Source organism: Rhipicephalus microplus, chromosome 3 (assembly GCF_043290135.1).
Source record: "Rhipicephalus microplus isolate Deutch F79 chromosome 3, USDA_Rmic, whole genome shotgun sequence".
In the NCBI taxonomy this organism is placed as follows: Eukaryota; Metazoa; Arthropoda; class Arachnida; order Ixodida; family Ixodidae; genus Rhipicephalus; species Rhipicephalus microplus.
In genome coordinates this window covers 69514030-69531248 of record NC_134702.1, presented here as the reverse complement: position 1 = coordinate 69531248, position 17219 = coordinate 69514030, and the positions used below count along the sequence as shown (strand labels likewise).

Sequence of the window (17219 nt, the reverse complement as noted above, 5' to 3'; positions counted from 1 at the left end):
CCCGTTTCGCTGCCTCCACATATACCAAATTTGGTGTTACGTGACGTCAATAGATGACCAAGGTATATGATTGGTACAAACATGATAATCATGTCACGCGTGTCATTTAAGAATATGACAACATACCACGCTCATGATGCGCTGGCGGCCCTTTCGATAGCTTCACATATACCAAATTTTTCATCACAGGGCGTGAATAGACGACGAAGATAAATGACATGTACAAACATGATAATCATGACATAGAAGCCATGTACGGCATAATTTACATCTGCCTCGTAACATTGTGCCACTTTTAAAGTGACATATCAACCTTCCTCACTCATGCTTCGCATATTATCAATTCCCACTGTACGGGGATCTGCCATTCTTTTTTTTTTCATCTTAGCAGTCAACATTTCAGAACTTGTGTAAAAATTTTCCATTAAATATGTGCTGCGGTATTAATGATAAAAGCAGCGCGTCAGGCTGTTTTCTAAGGGACTGCCTAAAAGTGTGAAAGTACATCTAATGTAGACTGAAGACGCTGTAAAACAATTATTTTTGCTTCTTGGGCGCCCGCGGTACAAAAGGCACAGCTTTTGTCGAGCTTTGAAATACGCGCTCTAAAAGCATATCGTCTTCTTTCTTGCAAATATGGCAAGTTCGGCCAGTCAATAAGCATCGCTCGGAGGTTGTGAAACACGCACAGACTCCGAAAGTATGTTCACTACACCGCATCGCTGTTTCAATGCATCTGCATAATTAGTAGGACAACGAAGCCACATTGAACAAAAGTGATATTAGTTTTGAAAGCAGGCCCAGAATACTCTGCATACCGTACTTCACATTTTAGAGGCCCGTCACGAAGCACTGCCTTGTATTTTTAGGGCACAGGTGACATCGAGCTCTGAGCAATCGAAAGGCGGAGCGACTGCAGGTGCGGCGTCGGAAGATGGCAAGTGCAAAATGTGCTGTGACGCTCCTGCCAGCGTGTGGTTCGAACCGTGCGGCCACAGGCTGTACTGCCCGGATTGTTGCCGCCGCATGAAGTGCTGTCTCTCCTGCGGCGAGCGCATCACGGGGAAGGTCTCGGATGGTGAGCGGAGCTCGGCGTCATTTTGTTTTGTTGTTCGTCTCTTTTGCTCGCGTAGACCGCTTGCTGTACGCTGCAGTGAACTACTGGCTTTGGTGAGGTGCCACTCACAAAAAAAAAAAAGAAGGAAGGAAAAGAGCTGACATTGTTTCATCGTGCGAAGCTTGGAATGCGAAAGACAACAAGCGCGCTGTGCATGAGCGCAGTGTCGCGCCAGAGGCCTAAAAAGTGCTCTTTTCAGTCGCAATAGGCTTCGGTATGGAAGCGTATCATTTTTTTTGTTTGCAGTAGTGATTACAATGAGTGAATTTTCAACAAATCACTATGAATAAACGCACGGGCACAGACACGTGGTGTCACACCAGGCCCATGCCACCTCCCCTCCTCCCCTTCCCCCAGAAAAAAAAAACTGTTTTCGCCGTGGCATACAGAACGAAAAACGACCATCTCAACGGGGGGCCCCCTCCCCCCCCCCCCCCCGTTATGAGGTAGCTCCATCTGAAAAAAAATTCTGGCTAAGCCCCTAACTAAAGGTACATTGCATTAACGAAGCACAGTCCCATAAGTCACTTTGTCACTTCGCATAAAGCAGAACAAAATTAAGTAATTCCATGGGGCCACGTTTGAAATGAAGCTACACAAGTGGCACTGTTTGATAGGAGCATATTTTGTCCATCAATAATACCTCGATTATTTTTGCTTCTTCCAGCAGGTGTTTTACATCTGATCGTCTTCAACCCATACAACCATTCTCAGTTGTATTTTTTGTAGCTGTAGAGACTGGTGCATAGGGCATCAGCATTTGTTAAATACATATTTGAAAACTTGGTCGGCTACGTAGCTTTTTACCCTATCTTCTAAAGATGTTTCAATTTCGACCATCAAAATACAGTAGTCTGCAGTTTGGGAAAAAGAGGGTTACGGGGAAGTGTTATGACATGACGCAGTATACACAAGACGAGCACAGGAATTGACTTTAATAAAAAACAATCCACGCATCACCACGCAGTGAATCATGATGAGTGGGCGAAGCACTGGGGAGCTTTATCACCCGCCCACATGCGCATGTAAATGAATGACAGCGCTTGTGCCCGGTATACATGCAGTGTTTTTATTGGTCATAACCCGTATGTTGGGTTGAGTTCTGCATACAGTTTTGCCTTTATTATTACCGCTTTGGGGTACGTGAAATACAGAGCCAATGGTTGGCAAAGACGAGATCTATGACTGTTTTGTTTATAGTTAGGCATTTCCGGAGGGATGGGTCAGCCACAGCACAAAGCGCACATAATGTCTTAGTGATGTGTAGCGGGTACCTCGCTTATTAGCAGAATGGCAATTGGCATAGTGGCTTAGTGGTTGGTAGTCCACTTTCCGAAAGTTACAGTAAGTGCCTTGCATGTGTTGTGTCATGAGGGACATAGGGTTGGAGTATAAAGGGTATATCGAATGTGCTGTGGCGGACAACGCACGAGCTTACACGCTAGGGTGCTCGCCCTCAAAACGTTCTGCTTAAGTAGCTTTATACATGTTTTAGGTACACAATGATGACAAGGTATGATGTAAACGGGATGTGCGTATAATAATGGGCACACAGGCTTCTTCTAATTCCCCCGAAATCTATGTACATGACGCTTTTCTCTATTTCTATCGCTACGTCTCCACCCAGATATGGCCACCATAGCCGGTAATCAAACCCATGTCCCAACTCGCCACGGTTGTCTAGTGGATGAGGCATTCAGCTACGAGCCTACAGGCCACGTGATCGAATCCAGGCTGCATCTGCAGCCTTTTCGATCGAGGCAAAAATGCTTTAGGCCCGTTTTCTTGAATAAGGTGCACGTTAAAGAGCACCAGGTGGTCAAGCCTCCAGTACGCGGTCTCTCGTAATCATACGGCGGTTTGGGGATGTTAAACATAAGCAAATAATATTATTATTATACCCATGTATTCAACCCACACTATATATGGCTTGCAAAAATAAAACATCGCTGTATAAGGTTCTTCGTTTATCCTTAGTCATCATGCTCTCCTCCTTCATGTGGTAGAAAAAAGCTGCATAATGGCGATATTTCGTTGATTGTAAACGGTACAATAATATCACTAGAAATATGTGGTTATTGCTGAGTCTGATGTGTAACAACCCACTTTTCAGCTCGTTCAGTCATTTCTTAGCTTGTAGTCGCACTTCGCCCGTCAATTTCATTTGCTCCAACAGCCGGGCTTGTTAAGAGTCGTATATTTTGCTGGCGGCGTTCTCGCTTGTGAGAAACCCAGCATTGGCAGTGAAACAAATATACTAATGCGGGCCTCGAGGGTACGACGGCAACATGCGCCCATTAAAGGCGATAGCGTTAAAGAGCTCGTCCTGGAGTAACCCGATGTCGGCGGCGTCAGCCTTTTTGGTTGTGAGTGAAAAAACATCCGCTGACCTTGAGCAAAAATACCAGGTGGATGCAAATAAAAAAAACACAATCTTTGGTACGAGTGTGGTGGAAAATATGTAGTTACAACAACTCGTGCCGTGGCGCGACATCTTTAGCCGCTGAAGCACCGTGAATGTATCCTCCAGCACCACGGCCCCCTGGATCGGCTGCGCGCGCCCTATATCCAGGTGGCCGTACTATTTATACACACTAATGAGTACGAGCAAGTTATATACACCTTTAGCGTCTTGATAGCAACGCCGTGGTGGTCTAGTGGCTAAGGTACTCGGCTGCTGACCCACAGGTCGCGGGTTCAAATCCCGGCTGCGGCGGCTGCATTTCCGATGGAGGCGGAAATGTTGTAGGCCCGTGTGCTCAGATTTCGGTGCACGTTAAAGAACCCCAGGTGGTCCGAATTCCCGGAGCCCTCCACTACGGCGTCTCTCCTAATCATATCGTGGTTTCGGGACGTTAAACCCCATATATCAATCAAATCAATCAGCGTCTTGATAGCAAACCCACGAGATGGCGCCAAGGTCCCACGTCCCCCTGGTTGGGTCTCCGGTCTTTTGGTTGCTCCGCGTGTATTTGTATAGAAGACGTCATGCGTCCACACTGTGGTCTTCTTTTAGGTGAATTGTGGATGTCCACCTAGAAGCGAAGGAGGCTATAGTGGTTGGGAAAGCCATGCGCCCGCGGTTCGATTACACTTTCGTGTTCTCTGCACTTGTAAGTGAAGCTCAATCTTTGTTCTAGTATTTCAGTGAGCTTATTTCATTAGACTCGCTGTACACTAATTCGCTTACTTTGTCTTTGTTCTCTTCGTTATTTGTTTCTCCGCAGGCGAAAGACCCGCAGACAACGAATCCCAGCAGCGGGAACTAGAAGCCAGGCTGAGGAGGCTGGAGGAAGCCCACACTTGCATCATCTGCATGGAACGAGAGCGCAACGTGGCCTTCATGTGCGGCCACGTCGCTTGCGACAGATGCGCTGCCAACCTCAGCGACTGCCACATTTGCCGAAACCCAATTGACAAGAGGATTACCCTGTTTTAGATAAACGAGAAGCAGAACAACACACCATCGAAAACCGTGATCCGCTCTTGTGATGTCTGGATAACGGGCACAACACAATACGCGAACTTTTTTTCTATAGACCTTTGTGAGAACTGCCACAATTGTATCCTGAATATAGAAACTCAGTGCAGTAATCATTGCGAATTTTCATCGTGCTCACGCAAACTTCAACGTCAAGCTGGTGTAATCGACAGCACCTAGTATTAGTCGGTGCTTTTCGATCTCTTGCAATGGGGCTTTGTGGCTTTTTTTATACAACTTAAACAATTTTGGGCAAGCGCCAGTCAAAGGCCCATTTTTGTGCAACGTGTGTTTGGTCTTACCTGGCTGGCCACGAATGACATTGGACGTGCTTTAAGTTAAACATGTAATTTTTGTGTCTCTGAGATAACATATGATTTTGTGAGACTGGAATATTTTGCTTGTTACGCCATGAGTATTACTCATCTTGAGCTTCATTTAAATACAGCCTTTTTTTTTGTGTTCAATGTTGTCTCTGTTTTCATTATAAGCTACATTTCAATGGGCAGGCTAGACCATGTAAACATGGCTTTATTTGATTTTTCGCTATTAATTTGCCATTCGAAAAAGCAAGTGCGTATTGTATAGATTTGCTTGAGATCAAATAATAATTTTCGTTGACTGCTTAGTTCTCTCCGTGACCTGACTTGTCGTGTTACGTACCAGCTTCAGATATAGCCGCATACGTTTGGTTCATACAAAAATCACAGCATAACCACGGAGTGCACGATGATGAGTGGGGCGAAGCTTCCGTCCGTCCATACGTCCATCCGCGCATCTGTCTGTCTGTCCATCCGTCCGTCCGTGTGTGCGTCTGTCTATCCGTGCGTTCATCTAGTGAACATTCTAAGAACTTCCATCACGCATCCTTTCATCATATATTCATCGTATAGAGCGGCACACGCGCACTCTCTTACGGCCTGCGCTTCGTGTCTATTTCCCACCTTTCACCGCCGCTAGTTCATGGCACTCGCTAAACCCAACCTCGCTAAATCTTGCTAAAACGAAGGAGGTTACGCCCAGCCAGTTTAACGTGGCAATCTTTTCTGGTCAGATAGTGCTCAAAGTGCGTCCTTCTGTTACTAGCTTCAAATTCATGGCAAATTTAGTTGGACCTTAAGTCACCAAAACTTGTCGCTCTAGCTCATTTCGTCATAAACAAATGTGTTTTAAATGTGAAGCATTTCATAGCGAACTTCGGCGACTTTGAGCGTATCTATCTATCTATCTGTCTATCTATCTATTTATCTATCTATCTATCTATCTATCTATCCAGCCGCTTACGTTTGGGTGCTCTCCTGGTCACCCCCTTAACATGGCGTGAACCAAAATTAGCGTGGGAGGGTAAGATGGTTTGACAAATATGACGGGCTGGTCAAGACATGAATAACGTCACAATTCCATCGCGTACGTCGTCAAACACTTCCCGGCAGAAAGTGGCACATACCCACGGGCGGGTATGTGCCGGTGGAATGCGGTATGTGCCACAGGGGATTGACACTTAGTATTTACCCAGGAACGACGAGAACACACACGGGCAATATTAACGCGTGAGCGTCAAGCAATACCCGACATAGGTACCGTCGACTTAACGAAAGAGTAGAATAAATGTCAGCATCAGGAAAAACCTGATATAGGCAACGTTGACCCCCCCGACGAATGCTAACAATAAAAGTCAGGGTCCCAGCAGGAATTGAACCCAAGCACCAAGCATTCTGCGTGGCAGTCAAGCATTCTACCACAAAGCTATGCCAGGTCACAGAACTACTTTTCAAATAGACGTCAATAGTGTTTGCAGTGCTGCCTACCCAATTTCGCAAACATTACACATGTACTACTTTGACACAGCCATCACATTGCGCTGACGTCAATTGTGGTTAGGTGCCATGCGCTGAAGTTGATTTATGTAGCAGTGTCCAGGGCCAGCATCTTCACGAGCATCAGTGCTTCATATCAGCTGCTCGTGTTGCTAATACTCATGTTCCAGTTGACATCTTTGCGCAGGTGTCAACAACTGGTTATATAAACATCTGCAACCCTTCAACAATCGTCATATATTTAGCGTCATTTCATGACGTGCCGCTCAATAGAAATAAATATGGCAACATGATCACTTTCCCTCCGCAAGCTTCGCATAACGTCGATTCACAGGTACGTGGGATCTGCCGAATTTTTTATTTATGATTAACGTTCGCGGGTTTCCTCCTCAATCCGAAAGAGTGCGCGCGTGCCGCTCTTCTAGTCCGGCCATGGAGGGGGCTTCCTACTACTACTACTTCTACTACTACTACTACTACTACTACTACTACTACTACTACTACTACTACTACTACTACTACTACTACTACTACTACTACATGCATCACGGACGCACGACCCACGGCTTAAGAAGCTTCGCCCCTAAAACACTTCTTCAATGGCAAGCCTCTTGCGTAGAGAGCATTCTTTCTATAGGAGGCAAGCCAATTTTTCTCACTGTCAGGTGCTCCTACACCCTTTGCAGATGGTCGCTTTCAGTTGCACGGTCTGAATGTAGGTTCTTTGGTTGTTTAGTATAAAACCACTACTAAAACAATTTAAATAATACAAAACTAGTAGCCAAATACATAAAAATTTAGACATATGCATGAATTCCGCGATATCATATAGCTGAAACTTGAAGGACATGCGGCGAAATGCAGAACAGAGTGTGAAATAATTGTAAAGGAAACTAATGTAACTGTTTGAGTAAAAGCTTGAGAAGTATTTACTTGCAGTGGCTAATTTTATGCCTGTTGTCTACATGGTGCCTCGGTTTTTTTTTTCTTGGAAACTAGAGAATTTTATTAAAGGTCATATCGCAATCGGGAATCTCACGTTTTCACACATGAACTCTACGGCTAGGCACCCCATTGGAGGTACACTTTTACGAAACACCGTTGGGGTGGCTGAAATGTTGTTAGGTTCAAGTTAATGTGGGTAAAGATGTGCACAGGGCGAGAAATAGGCTTAATCTTTAACTGCCACTGAGAATCGGCAGCTAAACAAGATGGCTGAGCTGCCGCCCACAGAAGCGCTTAACGCACTGTCGTCTTCATCATCTTCGGAAAGTTCCACGCTTGCTCTTGTCAATGGTGCAACGTAACGAAATATTGCTCACACTGGATCCTTATCTGGCCATACTCGCACTGAATTTTTCGATAATAATTGACTCATATGCACAAGCTGCAGAAGGTGGCCAATCACCTGTCTCTGAATATAGAGGCTCGTAGTGCAGTTGCCATTTTTAAGTGTTTATTTTCTTTGCAAACTTTCCCGTTATGTTGGTTTAATCAAATTGATTATTGTTCGACGTCCTTTGATTTCTTGTAATATGGCATAGTTCGATATACCCGCGACACGCTGGTTAGCGTACATGCTGGTTGAATGACCATTTTTGTGTAAGTTTTGCTTTGCCCAACATGGCGGGCCACGAATGATGTTGGGCGCGTTATGTTTACGTTACACCATTTCGTTTTGTCTCTCTGAAAAAAAAAAAAGCTTTATTTTTCGAGGCTAGAATATTCTTCTGGTTAACAGCACGTGTATACACAACAGTTAACACTAGATATATTTAGTATTTGATGTCACCATTCACTTTTTTTTGTAGCATTAGATGCACTGGCCTCGCTGAGCCAATTTCGCATGGTACTGGTCTGCGCATGTGCAATGATACTCCGCCGCCACCGCATGCCGCTCGCCGCCGGTGTGCGCGCAATTCGATGCGCTGCGCAGACGATCAGTGGTGTCACGCACCGGAGCCGGTACCTCCCTCGCACTCGGCCGCGGCCGCGCGCGACTCGCCGCCGCCGGTGTGCGCTTTCCAGAGGAGTGCCGTCATAGCCTTGGTATTTAAAGCTTCACTTCAACGGACACGATGCGCTATTGCAAACCTATAGCTCCAATTTTGTTGTTGCGTTCCTACTCAGAAAAGGCATTGCATAATATGTAGGTTGAATATTAAATGAATGTTTTATTAAGTGCCGGATTCTCCTTGGCCTGACTTGTCTAGTTGCGAGCCTATGGAGGGTTCTCGCGTAGATATGTTTCGTTCACAAAAACACTCCTTCATTGGCAAGTGATTGGTGAAAATGGCATTATTTTTATAAGAAAGGCAATATTACTTATATGCAGGTACTGGTCCACCAGCGGTAGACTGTAAATACCACTCGCTCTTAGTGTAGGTTGGTTGGTTGGTTGGTTAGGACAATATAGATAATATCGAAGCAGGTGAATGGACTTTGGTTTATCATCATACACTTGAAGGATTACGCACAAGCAAGACCACCTGCAACTAAATGCAAAAACATGCGTGGAGTATTCAATTGTGTGGAAAAGAATAATTTAGCAGTTTCAATTAAGGCGTTCAAGGCGTCTGTGGTATTTGCTTAAGTGACTGCTATTTTAACGGCAGATTTTCAATAAATATTGCATGGCATTCGAGCTCTTGTCGTTTTTGCACCCTTGCCTCAAAATGTATGCCTTATATATTCCATAAAACCGCATTTAGTAGCTCTAGGTGTATATATGGAAAGCGATCTTTACGGCAATCCGGTGGGAATAGTGAAATCGTGTCGTTAGATTCGAGCTAATGTAGCATAAAATGAGCAACAAATGATTCCTCAATTTCTTCTAAAATGGAACTATATTTGGGGATTTCATCTGAAAAATCGTGATTTGAAGGCACGCCATAGTGAGGGGGCTCTGGAATAATTTCGGAAGCTTGGAAATTCTTGAATTGCATCGAAGTTCAAACACTATGCATGGTGTTTTTTTTTTGTTTTGTTTTGCTTTCTATCTGCATCGGAAGTGTTCTTAAGACATGTGATATTGCGTGGCAGAAGCGTTGATTCGCGACAGGCGTCAAAACACGTTGATTTTGCGGTGACTGGGTGTTCTAAAGGCTCACTAACTACTTAGTGCTCAGACACATTTCATCCTGATCAGCAGCAAAAACCATGAGCAAAGTGAACAGCTGCGTCGGTTCGCCTGTTGCATTGCAGACATGTAGTGGGTCCTTCACTGGTTTGCAAAAAGAATAATTGTGGCGTAGTGGGAACTTAACAGTTCCATTTCTAAGAGGCATTCTAGAATACCTTGAAACGGGTATAGTCGTTGATTTCCCTACGGCAAGGCTGCGGGACGCACCGAGAACCGATGCGAAAGGTGACGCGCTATGCGTCTACTCATGAAGGGATGCTCAAGCGTCATCAAAAGTTTAAATTTAACTTGTAGCAAGAATTATTTTATCTTCACATGTTCGTATAAAATCAGTATTATATCACCAGACCTCCACGTTACCCCTTCGTCATTCTTACATACCTTTCCTCTCTCTCTCTTCTTGGGCTATTTCTACTCCCCCTTTCTCTTTTTGCAATCGCCATTACGACCTGATGTTGGCAGAGTAATATAATTAGCCATAACACGTACAGTGGTTGTCAGAAATTCGCAGGCCGCTATCCCATGCTTGTAATCCTGGGATAAGCTAGGCCTGGTAATTGTTTTTTACTCTCCCTGTATATACGTGTAAGACGACGAGTTACGCTGGGTGCAAGGTCATAAAAAGTCGATATATACTAACTATGCGTGCTCAGAAACGCTTGCGCACTCTTCCACTCATCTTCTCATTCATACGCATGTCCAACTACCAAGCCACCAACTTTGAACTACAACAAGGCGAGAAGGAAGTGCATTGCGTGTTGGCACTTCTCGTCGCATTAGTGCATCCAACCTGTAGCAATCAACCTTTATATTTGACAAGTCCGGATAGAAGCGTTCCCTTCATTCGCGCGAGCTGTAACGACATCGAAAACAGAAATGAAAGAAACTACAATTAACAGTTCTATATGCATGCACTCAGCGCGGCCAGCGAAGGTGCGCAATTTCTTTCCCAATGTTTCCCACACAATAGCACGAATGCCACAGCCACTCTAGCTTCCCCTCAACTAAACAAGCGTCGAACGTGTCTGAGAGGATCTCAGACGTAGATAGACGCCGTATACAAATGCCCGCTGTGTCACTCTCCCGCAAAGTGCTATCCCCTGTGTGTTTGCTGTGCGAACCACGCACGCAACACTCTTGGCTGTTTTCGTTCGTTCCACGAACCAGCTGTGCAAAGACAAGGAACCTCCATTAGAAGTTCGCGCGGCTCTTTCGCCAGCCCTACCAATCGTGTGGCTTTTCGGGCGCGAAAGAGCCTCGATACGACATCGGGATAGGTACTACATTATCACGTAGACCAACTGACTCGCAACCCTTCGTGGAACCCATGAACTGAGCCATGCAGTAACGTCCGGGGTATCGACAGGATTTCGTTTACCCTACGTCTCCTAGAAGCTACTTTTTGTTTTTTTTAGAAAAAGGAATTGGGGGAGGGGGGGTATGCAGCGTTATGTCAACTGAGCACCTTGCTGAGCCTTAGTTGAGTAGTTATGGCTTTTTTTGTTTGTGTTTTGTTTTTACTCGTTGAAACCAAACACAAAGAATAACGCTGTACATTCAAGTGGTTCGAGCTGCACCACGGTGCAATTTTTTGTGCACCGTTTCAGTGCAGTTGACGCTGCGTACAGGTGAAGAGCACGAGCTGCTAAAGGTACGGCTATTTTGTTGGAACTTGAAGGAAATTTGTGTGCGTGTTGTAAAGCTGGCTTTATTTCCGACTTTCTTTAGCGCTGTTTTTGTGTGTGTGTGTGCGTGTGTGTGTGTGCGTGTGTGTGTGTGTGTGTTGCAGACACGTGAAAAAAGTCATGCGATTTGATGAAGGTATTTGTGCCTGTATTAAGGCTGTCGCAGTATTTAACCAAAGCCGTGCAAAATGTATTTGCGGCAAGCATGATAGGAGAGAGAGAGTGACAAAGTAAAGGCAGGGAGGTTAACCAGATTGTACGCCATTTGCTACTCTACGTGGCGGGAAGTGGAAATGGCAAGAAAATAATAGTGAAAACAACGAGAAAAGAGAGAATAAGAGGTACGCCACCATACGTCAGCGTTCATCACGTGCACTGTATAGTCATAACTAAGAAGGCTTTCAGACCAGTTGCTCTGCGGTTGCCTAAAAAATAGAGTGGGATCCAATATCTTCAAAAAAGACTAGCAAGGGCTGGTTCCAACGAATCGAGAACTTGCTAGGCGCATTGAGCTGCTAGAGTTTTCACGCTGTTGATGAGAGTGCGCATCGCGGCCACGATAGACTTCAACAAAGCGAGGAGTTGTCGGCTTTCGTCGTAGAAACCGTCTTTGGACGCTGGTGTACACCACGAGGCATTCGGCACCGACCCTTTATGAGTGCGCAGTGGTGGCAGTGCGGGCCACGTGACGTCTGCCGCATATTTCGAAGCCTTTGCGTCTTTTCGGCTCTCCGACTGTGATGCGTTGAGCGCTGGTGACAGTGGTGACAGCGGTGATAACTGTCGCTCAAGGGAAGGTCTGTCGGAGCCCATTAGAAAGCTGACTAAACCTGAATAGTCACTCAAGTGTAAAGTCGATATTATTACAAAACTCTAGACATCGTAGGAGAGATTAACATTATAATTACTTGAACTAATGAATTATTGAATATGCTATGCAGACGTCACGTTTAAGTTTTGCTTTGTGGCTTAAGTTAAGCACACGTAACACTGTGATCCTCACAGGGTGAGATATTGCCAGCCATCTCGTTTGCACGTGCCGTCACCGTTTTCGCCGTTTTTTTTCTTTTTTTTTCGTTTGAAATCAAGTGCCGTTGCGGTGTTCATCAAATGATGTTACGCTATCAAGGAGACGACAATGAAATGTCTATGTAACCGATGACGTCATATCTAAGGTCCCGATTATTTAGCTTTTTTGCCGGATTGTGAGGCAAGAAACCGATACCGTCCATTATATCACGGAGGCGCAGCGCCATTCGTGTCCCTCCCAAACAGCAGTGTCTGCGGCAACCACGTCCAGGAATTGAAACGGCTGCGAAGGAGGAAGCAACAAAAAGGGAGAAGGCAGGGAGGTTAACCAGAAAGACATCCGGTTGGCTACCCTACACTGGGGGATTAAGGAAGGGGACAAGAAAGACGAGAAAGAGGGAAGAGAGGGAAAAAAGTGGGTGGGCGAGAGACTGACAGTAATTTCACTGCAGCGTGTTGAACTCTACCGCATGTCAGAGGCGTTCACACAAGCCTGTCTTTCTCAGGAAACGCAGCAGGGCTTTCACTGCCTTGTGGGCTGTCGAGGCATGTGGACGTTGCTGTAATAGCACCTGCACAGAAAGAGGCCGATCATCCAATCGGCGCATTGCGTTGGCAAGTACTTGTCTATCTGAGGCAAATCGAGGACAATGACACAGCAGGTGTTCGATATTTTCGTCGGTGCCGCCAACATCGCACGCCGCACTGTCAGTAATTCCGATTAACGTGGTATAAGCTTTCGTGAAAGAAACTCCCAGCCAAAGGCGATAGAGAAGCGAAGCTGCACGTCGATGTAGGCCGGGTGGAGGCCGGAGTTGTAGTGAAGGGTCGAGCTCGTGCAGTCTTGTACGTCATATGCTTGGTGTGTTCCACTCAGTCAGTCTGAGACAGCGAAGCAGCCGTAATACTGACGAGGCAACGATCAACTCGTTTGAAAAGAATATACAGACGACAACCGTGAGGTTGTGATGTTAGCCGCAAAGAAAAAAAAAGACTACATCCCATTATATGTCCACTTTAAGCACTCTTCTAAGCCATAAGGGGTCATCCTTTACGCATTTGTATAAGCTGTACCATGAAAAAACTCAACAGGAAAGTGCATCTAAAGATATCGAAGCAATCGTCGATAAAGCGAATAACGACGTCAAAATCAGAACCGTTAGGTATATCGGAGCGTTGTTATGTGAAACGCATGGCCACACATTTCAGACCTTGAAACTATAAATCAAATGCGGTGCTAGTAAGCATGGCTCCTCCTTCGTTTCTTAGGTCAACGAAGAGATCAGCGGTGTCCTGAGCATCAACGAGGCTATATAGAACGCTGATTCGCCTATATTCATGGGGTCATGTGGACGTGGATATATACGCATGAAATATGGGTGGCATTCGCAAAACTTCTGTTTCATAAGTGCATTTTCCCGTTGATCTGTCGATTTCACTAATGATGTATCCCAGTTATTCTCCTGCGTAATTCTTCATGCTAGATGTTTTAGTAAATATGGGCGCACCTTTCACCCAAGCTTCCCACATCGAGAGTCGATCACATTGAGTGATCGTCATATTAAATGTCTAATTCCTTGTGGCATACATCAGGATGGGTAAGCTCCGCCATGTAATGCAATTTATCCATTTGTTCAAAACTCGGCCTAAATTTGCGAATCGCACGAACCTTTAGCACGTTAGCATAGTGTGCACTACAGCGCAATCACTTGATGCCGCTTCTGCGCAAGTGCTTCGCGAAATCGACCACTTCAACACCACCACTGTCCAGTTCCGCTATACTCTCACGGACGCTGTATGACACATTTAGGAAAGAACGACAACTGATTCGCAACAAAATTACCATAACCACATCGAAGAATATGCAAGAAAGCCACTCTGCTCGACGACAGGTTCCTGTCGTAATCCTCGAATGGCGTGGACACTGTGTCCGTTACCAATGTTCACAAAAAATCACAGCATATCCACGGAGTGAATGATGATGAGTGGGGCGAAGCGTCCGTCCGTTCGTTCGTTCTTGCTTCCACCCGTCCGCACGACCATCCGTGCGTCCATTCATGCATCCGTCCATCTGCCTGTGCGTCCGTCCGTGTGTCCATCTGTCACAAAACGAGCGCTCAAAAAAGGGCGCGCCGCCAAATTCTCGCGACGAAGCTACAGAGAGACACCTCGAGGTCAACAATAAAAAAAGAAAACGAGCATCCAAAGACTCCCCGGGCGCGCTTCCCTCTCCCCTCGGAAGCGTAGGTTCGCCGACGAACCTCCTCACATCGCGGCCGAGCAAGCCCTGGAAATTTCTCGATGGGCGTGGTGATGCCGGGTTGCGTCATCCGTCGCGGACGGCCGTCGAACCATCTCGCGCTTTCCCCCAGCCTTCGCTGCACATCGCGCCGACGAAATGATGAGAATTTTCGGGAATCTCGCGCGGAAGGTATTTAACCGAGCAGCATAGATGGGAGATTAGGAGAAGAAGGAAGTTAGCGCCAGTGTGCGTGGGGTTATTCCGCCGCGTCTGTCGGTGAAGGTTTTGTCCTTAGTGACAAAGCAGGAGAAGAAGAAATTATGCGCCAGAGTGCGTAGGGTGTTCCGCCTTGTGGGCGAAGCCTTTTGTCTTCCGTGACAAAGGAGGAGAAGAAGAGGATTTCCACCTGAGGGGTGAAGACTCGAGCTACAGGCAAGAGTGTATGTCTACCGCTAACGAGCGAAGACGTGTGGCAACAGCTGCGTGTGTGAAGCCGACGTGTTTCCGGCGAAGAAGTTTGGAGCCTGGAGAGCGGCCAATTGAAGACGCGAGGTTTCCTGGAAGAGAAATTACGGGGGCAGCGGAACGACAACAACGCTGGACTTTGAGTGAATGATTCACGGAAGGGTATCATCCAGACTTTTGTTCCAAGAGCTTTGAACTGAATAAGTTTTTTAACTCTTTAGTCTTTAAGTGTCTTGGTTGTTCGATGCATGCGACTGCATTGTAGTGCGTATTGTTGTCTGTGTCCGGTGTTTCGAGTGTGGCTGATTGTACTGCGTAGTACGTTGTTTGATTGGTGACATATTGTATTCAACTATTGTCGAGTGTGTATACTTGTGTATCGTTTTGATCTGCCATAACTGAGAATATAATTTTGTTTTGTTTATCAACTCTCGGCTCTGACTTGTTCTTTGGGCCACAGCCGGCGTCCGCTGGCGCGCCAAATAGGACCACTTCTAAATTGTCCACGCTTTCGTGGTGCGGTTCGGGGGGCCAACACTTCGGCCCTTGGAATTAGCCCGGCGATCGCCTCCCTAATTAACGGGACCTGTGACACCATCCATCTGTCTGTCTGTCTGTCTGTCTGTCTGTATGTATGTATGTATGTATGTATGTATGTATGTATGTATGTATGTATGTATGTATGTATGTATGTATGTATGTATGTATGTATGTATGTATGTATGTATGTATGTATGTATGCATGTTCATGCGTCCATCCGTCCGAACGTCCGCGCGTCTATCCATCTCCGCCCGTCTGCTAGTTTGTCTGTCCGTCCGCGCGTCTATCTAGTGAACAATCCAAGTACCGCCATCTCCCATCTCGCATTCCCTGTGGCAATAACCTGCTCTAGAGCGAGTATGTACCACCGGTGGCTACATACATACATACATACATACATACATACATACATACATACATACATACATACATACATACATACATACATACATACATACATACATACATACATACATACATACATACATACATACATACATACATACAACAGATAGACAGACCCACGCCCTAAGGAGCTTCGCCCCTAAATCTTGCTTCATCATATCACCCATGCCAATTCGTCACTGCCGCCAGCCTGTTTATGAGCTAGCGATATTGTAACGCCGAGCTTCAAAACAGACAGTCACAGCAATGCTGAAGTTTCTACGAGCGACAAGCCTTATACTGACCAATTGTGACATCCACGTGTGTTTGTGTGTGTATTTGGAATTATCTTCATTCCTTCCTCATTCTTCTCGTTATTACCTTTATTGCGATAGCAACTATAGAGTGGTGTTGGTAAATTTTGGCCGTCACCGCTGCCGTCATGTTCAGTAAATTAATAAGTATGTATATACAAAAAAGCCCCCCGCCCCGAAAAAAAATCAATACATCAAAATTTCGAAGAACCCGATCGAGGATTCTAACCCCTAACACTCACTCCGCAGCCCACCGCGTTAGACAACTCTACCCTGCACCATGCATCAACGACTTCAGTAACGATGAGCTATTTATAGAATACATACAATTTACCGTTGATACAGTAAGGATCTTAAAAGAGCTTGAGCGTGTTCTGTATCATGCAACGCTTTCACATTTTCTTTTCATCTTAAAACTGCTCTTAAGCCACGAATGAAAAAAGTGGCCCATTTGAGCACCCACTCTTGATGTGGAACGACCGAAAGAAATAAAGCCGGGCACACCTTGCGTCAGACACCACCGCATGGAAGGAGACGCGGAGGGGTGACTCCGTGCACCGAAATTGCACAGAAGCGTCAGGTTCTGCATAGCCGACGCTTTCAGCGCGCTGTTCAAACACAAAGACGTAATGAATTTGAGTGTTGCTAATTCACACATGCGCTGTCCATGCCTGGCCTTTTTTTTTCTCGATCGTCCTTCTTTGTGGTTCAGTGGCGCGCTACAAGTTTGGAGCTGTTTGTGGTCCTTCGTGCGACATTTTAATTTTTCCGATACCGTATTCATTGCTTGTTCTTGCGGCGAGACTGATACTTTTCTTTATACTCTACTCCACCTGCAGCGCAGGGTATCAAATAAGATGTTTACTTTCCGGTTAACGTCCCTGCTTTTCCTCAGTATACATTCACCTCTCTCTCTCTTTGTTTATTCTGGAGAGTAAACAATAACAATTTTGGAGGGACCGCCTCTTCCTTTTTTATAATAATTAGCAACCTTATCACATA

General features: G+C 45.7%; 1 protein-coding gene across 6 annotated transcripts in view; it reads left to right on the top strand.

The window, feature by feature from the left end:
• LOC119173915 (E3 ubiquitin-protein ligase MIB2) overlaps positions 1–5065 on the top strand; it is a 121614-nt gene extending 116549 nt beyond the window's left edge. For all 6 annotated transcript variants that reach the window (XM_075889752.1, XM_075889749.1, XM_075889747.1 and 3 more), the window contains 2 exons: positions 870–1078; positions 4345–5065. In XM_075889752.1, coding sequence (XP_075745867.1) covers positions 870–1078; positions 4345–4556 — 421 coding nt within the window. In that variant the 3' untranslated portion in view covers positions 4557–5065. The remainder of the gene's footprint in view (positions 1–869; positions 1079–4344) is intronic.
• The last annotated feature ends 12154 nt before the right edge of the window (positions 5066–17219 follow it).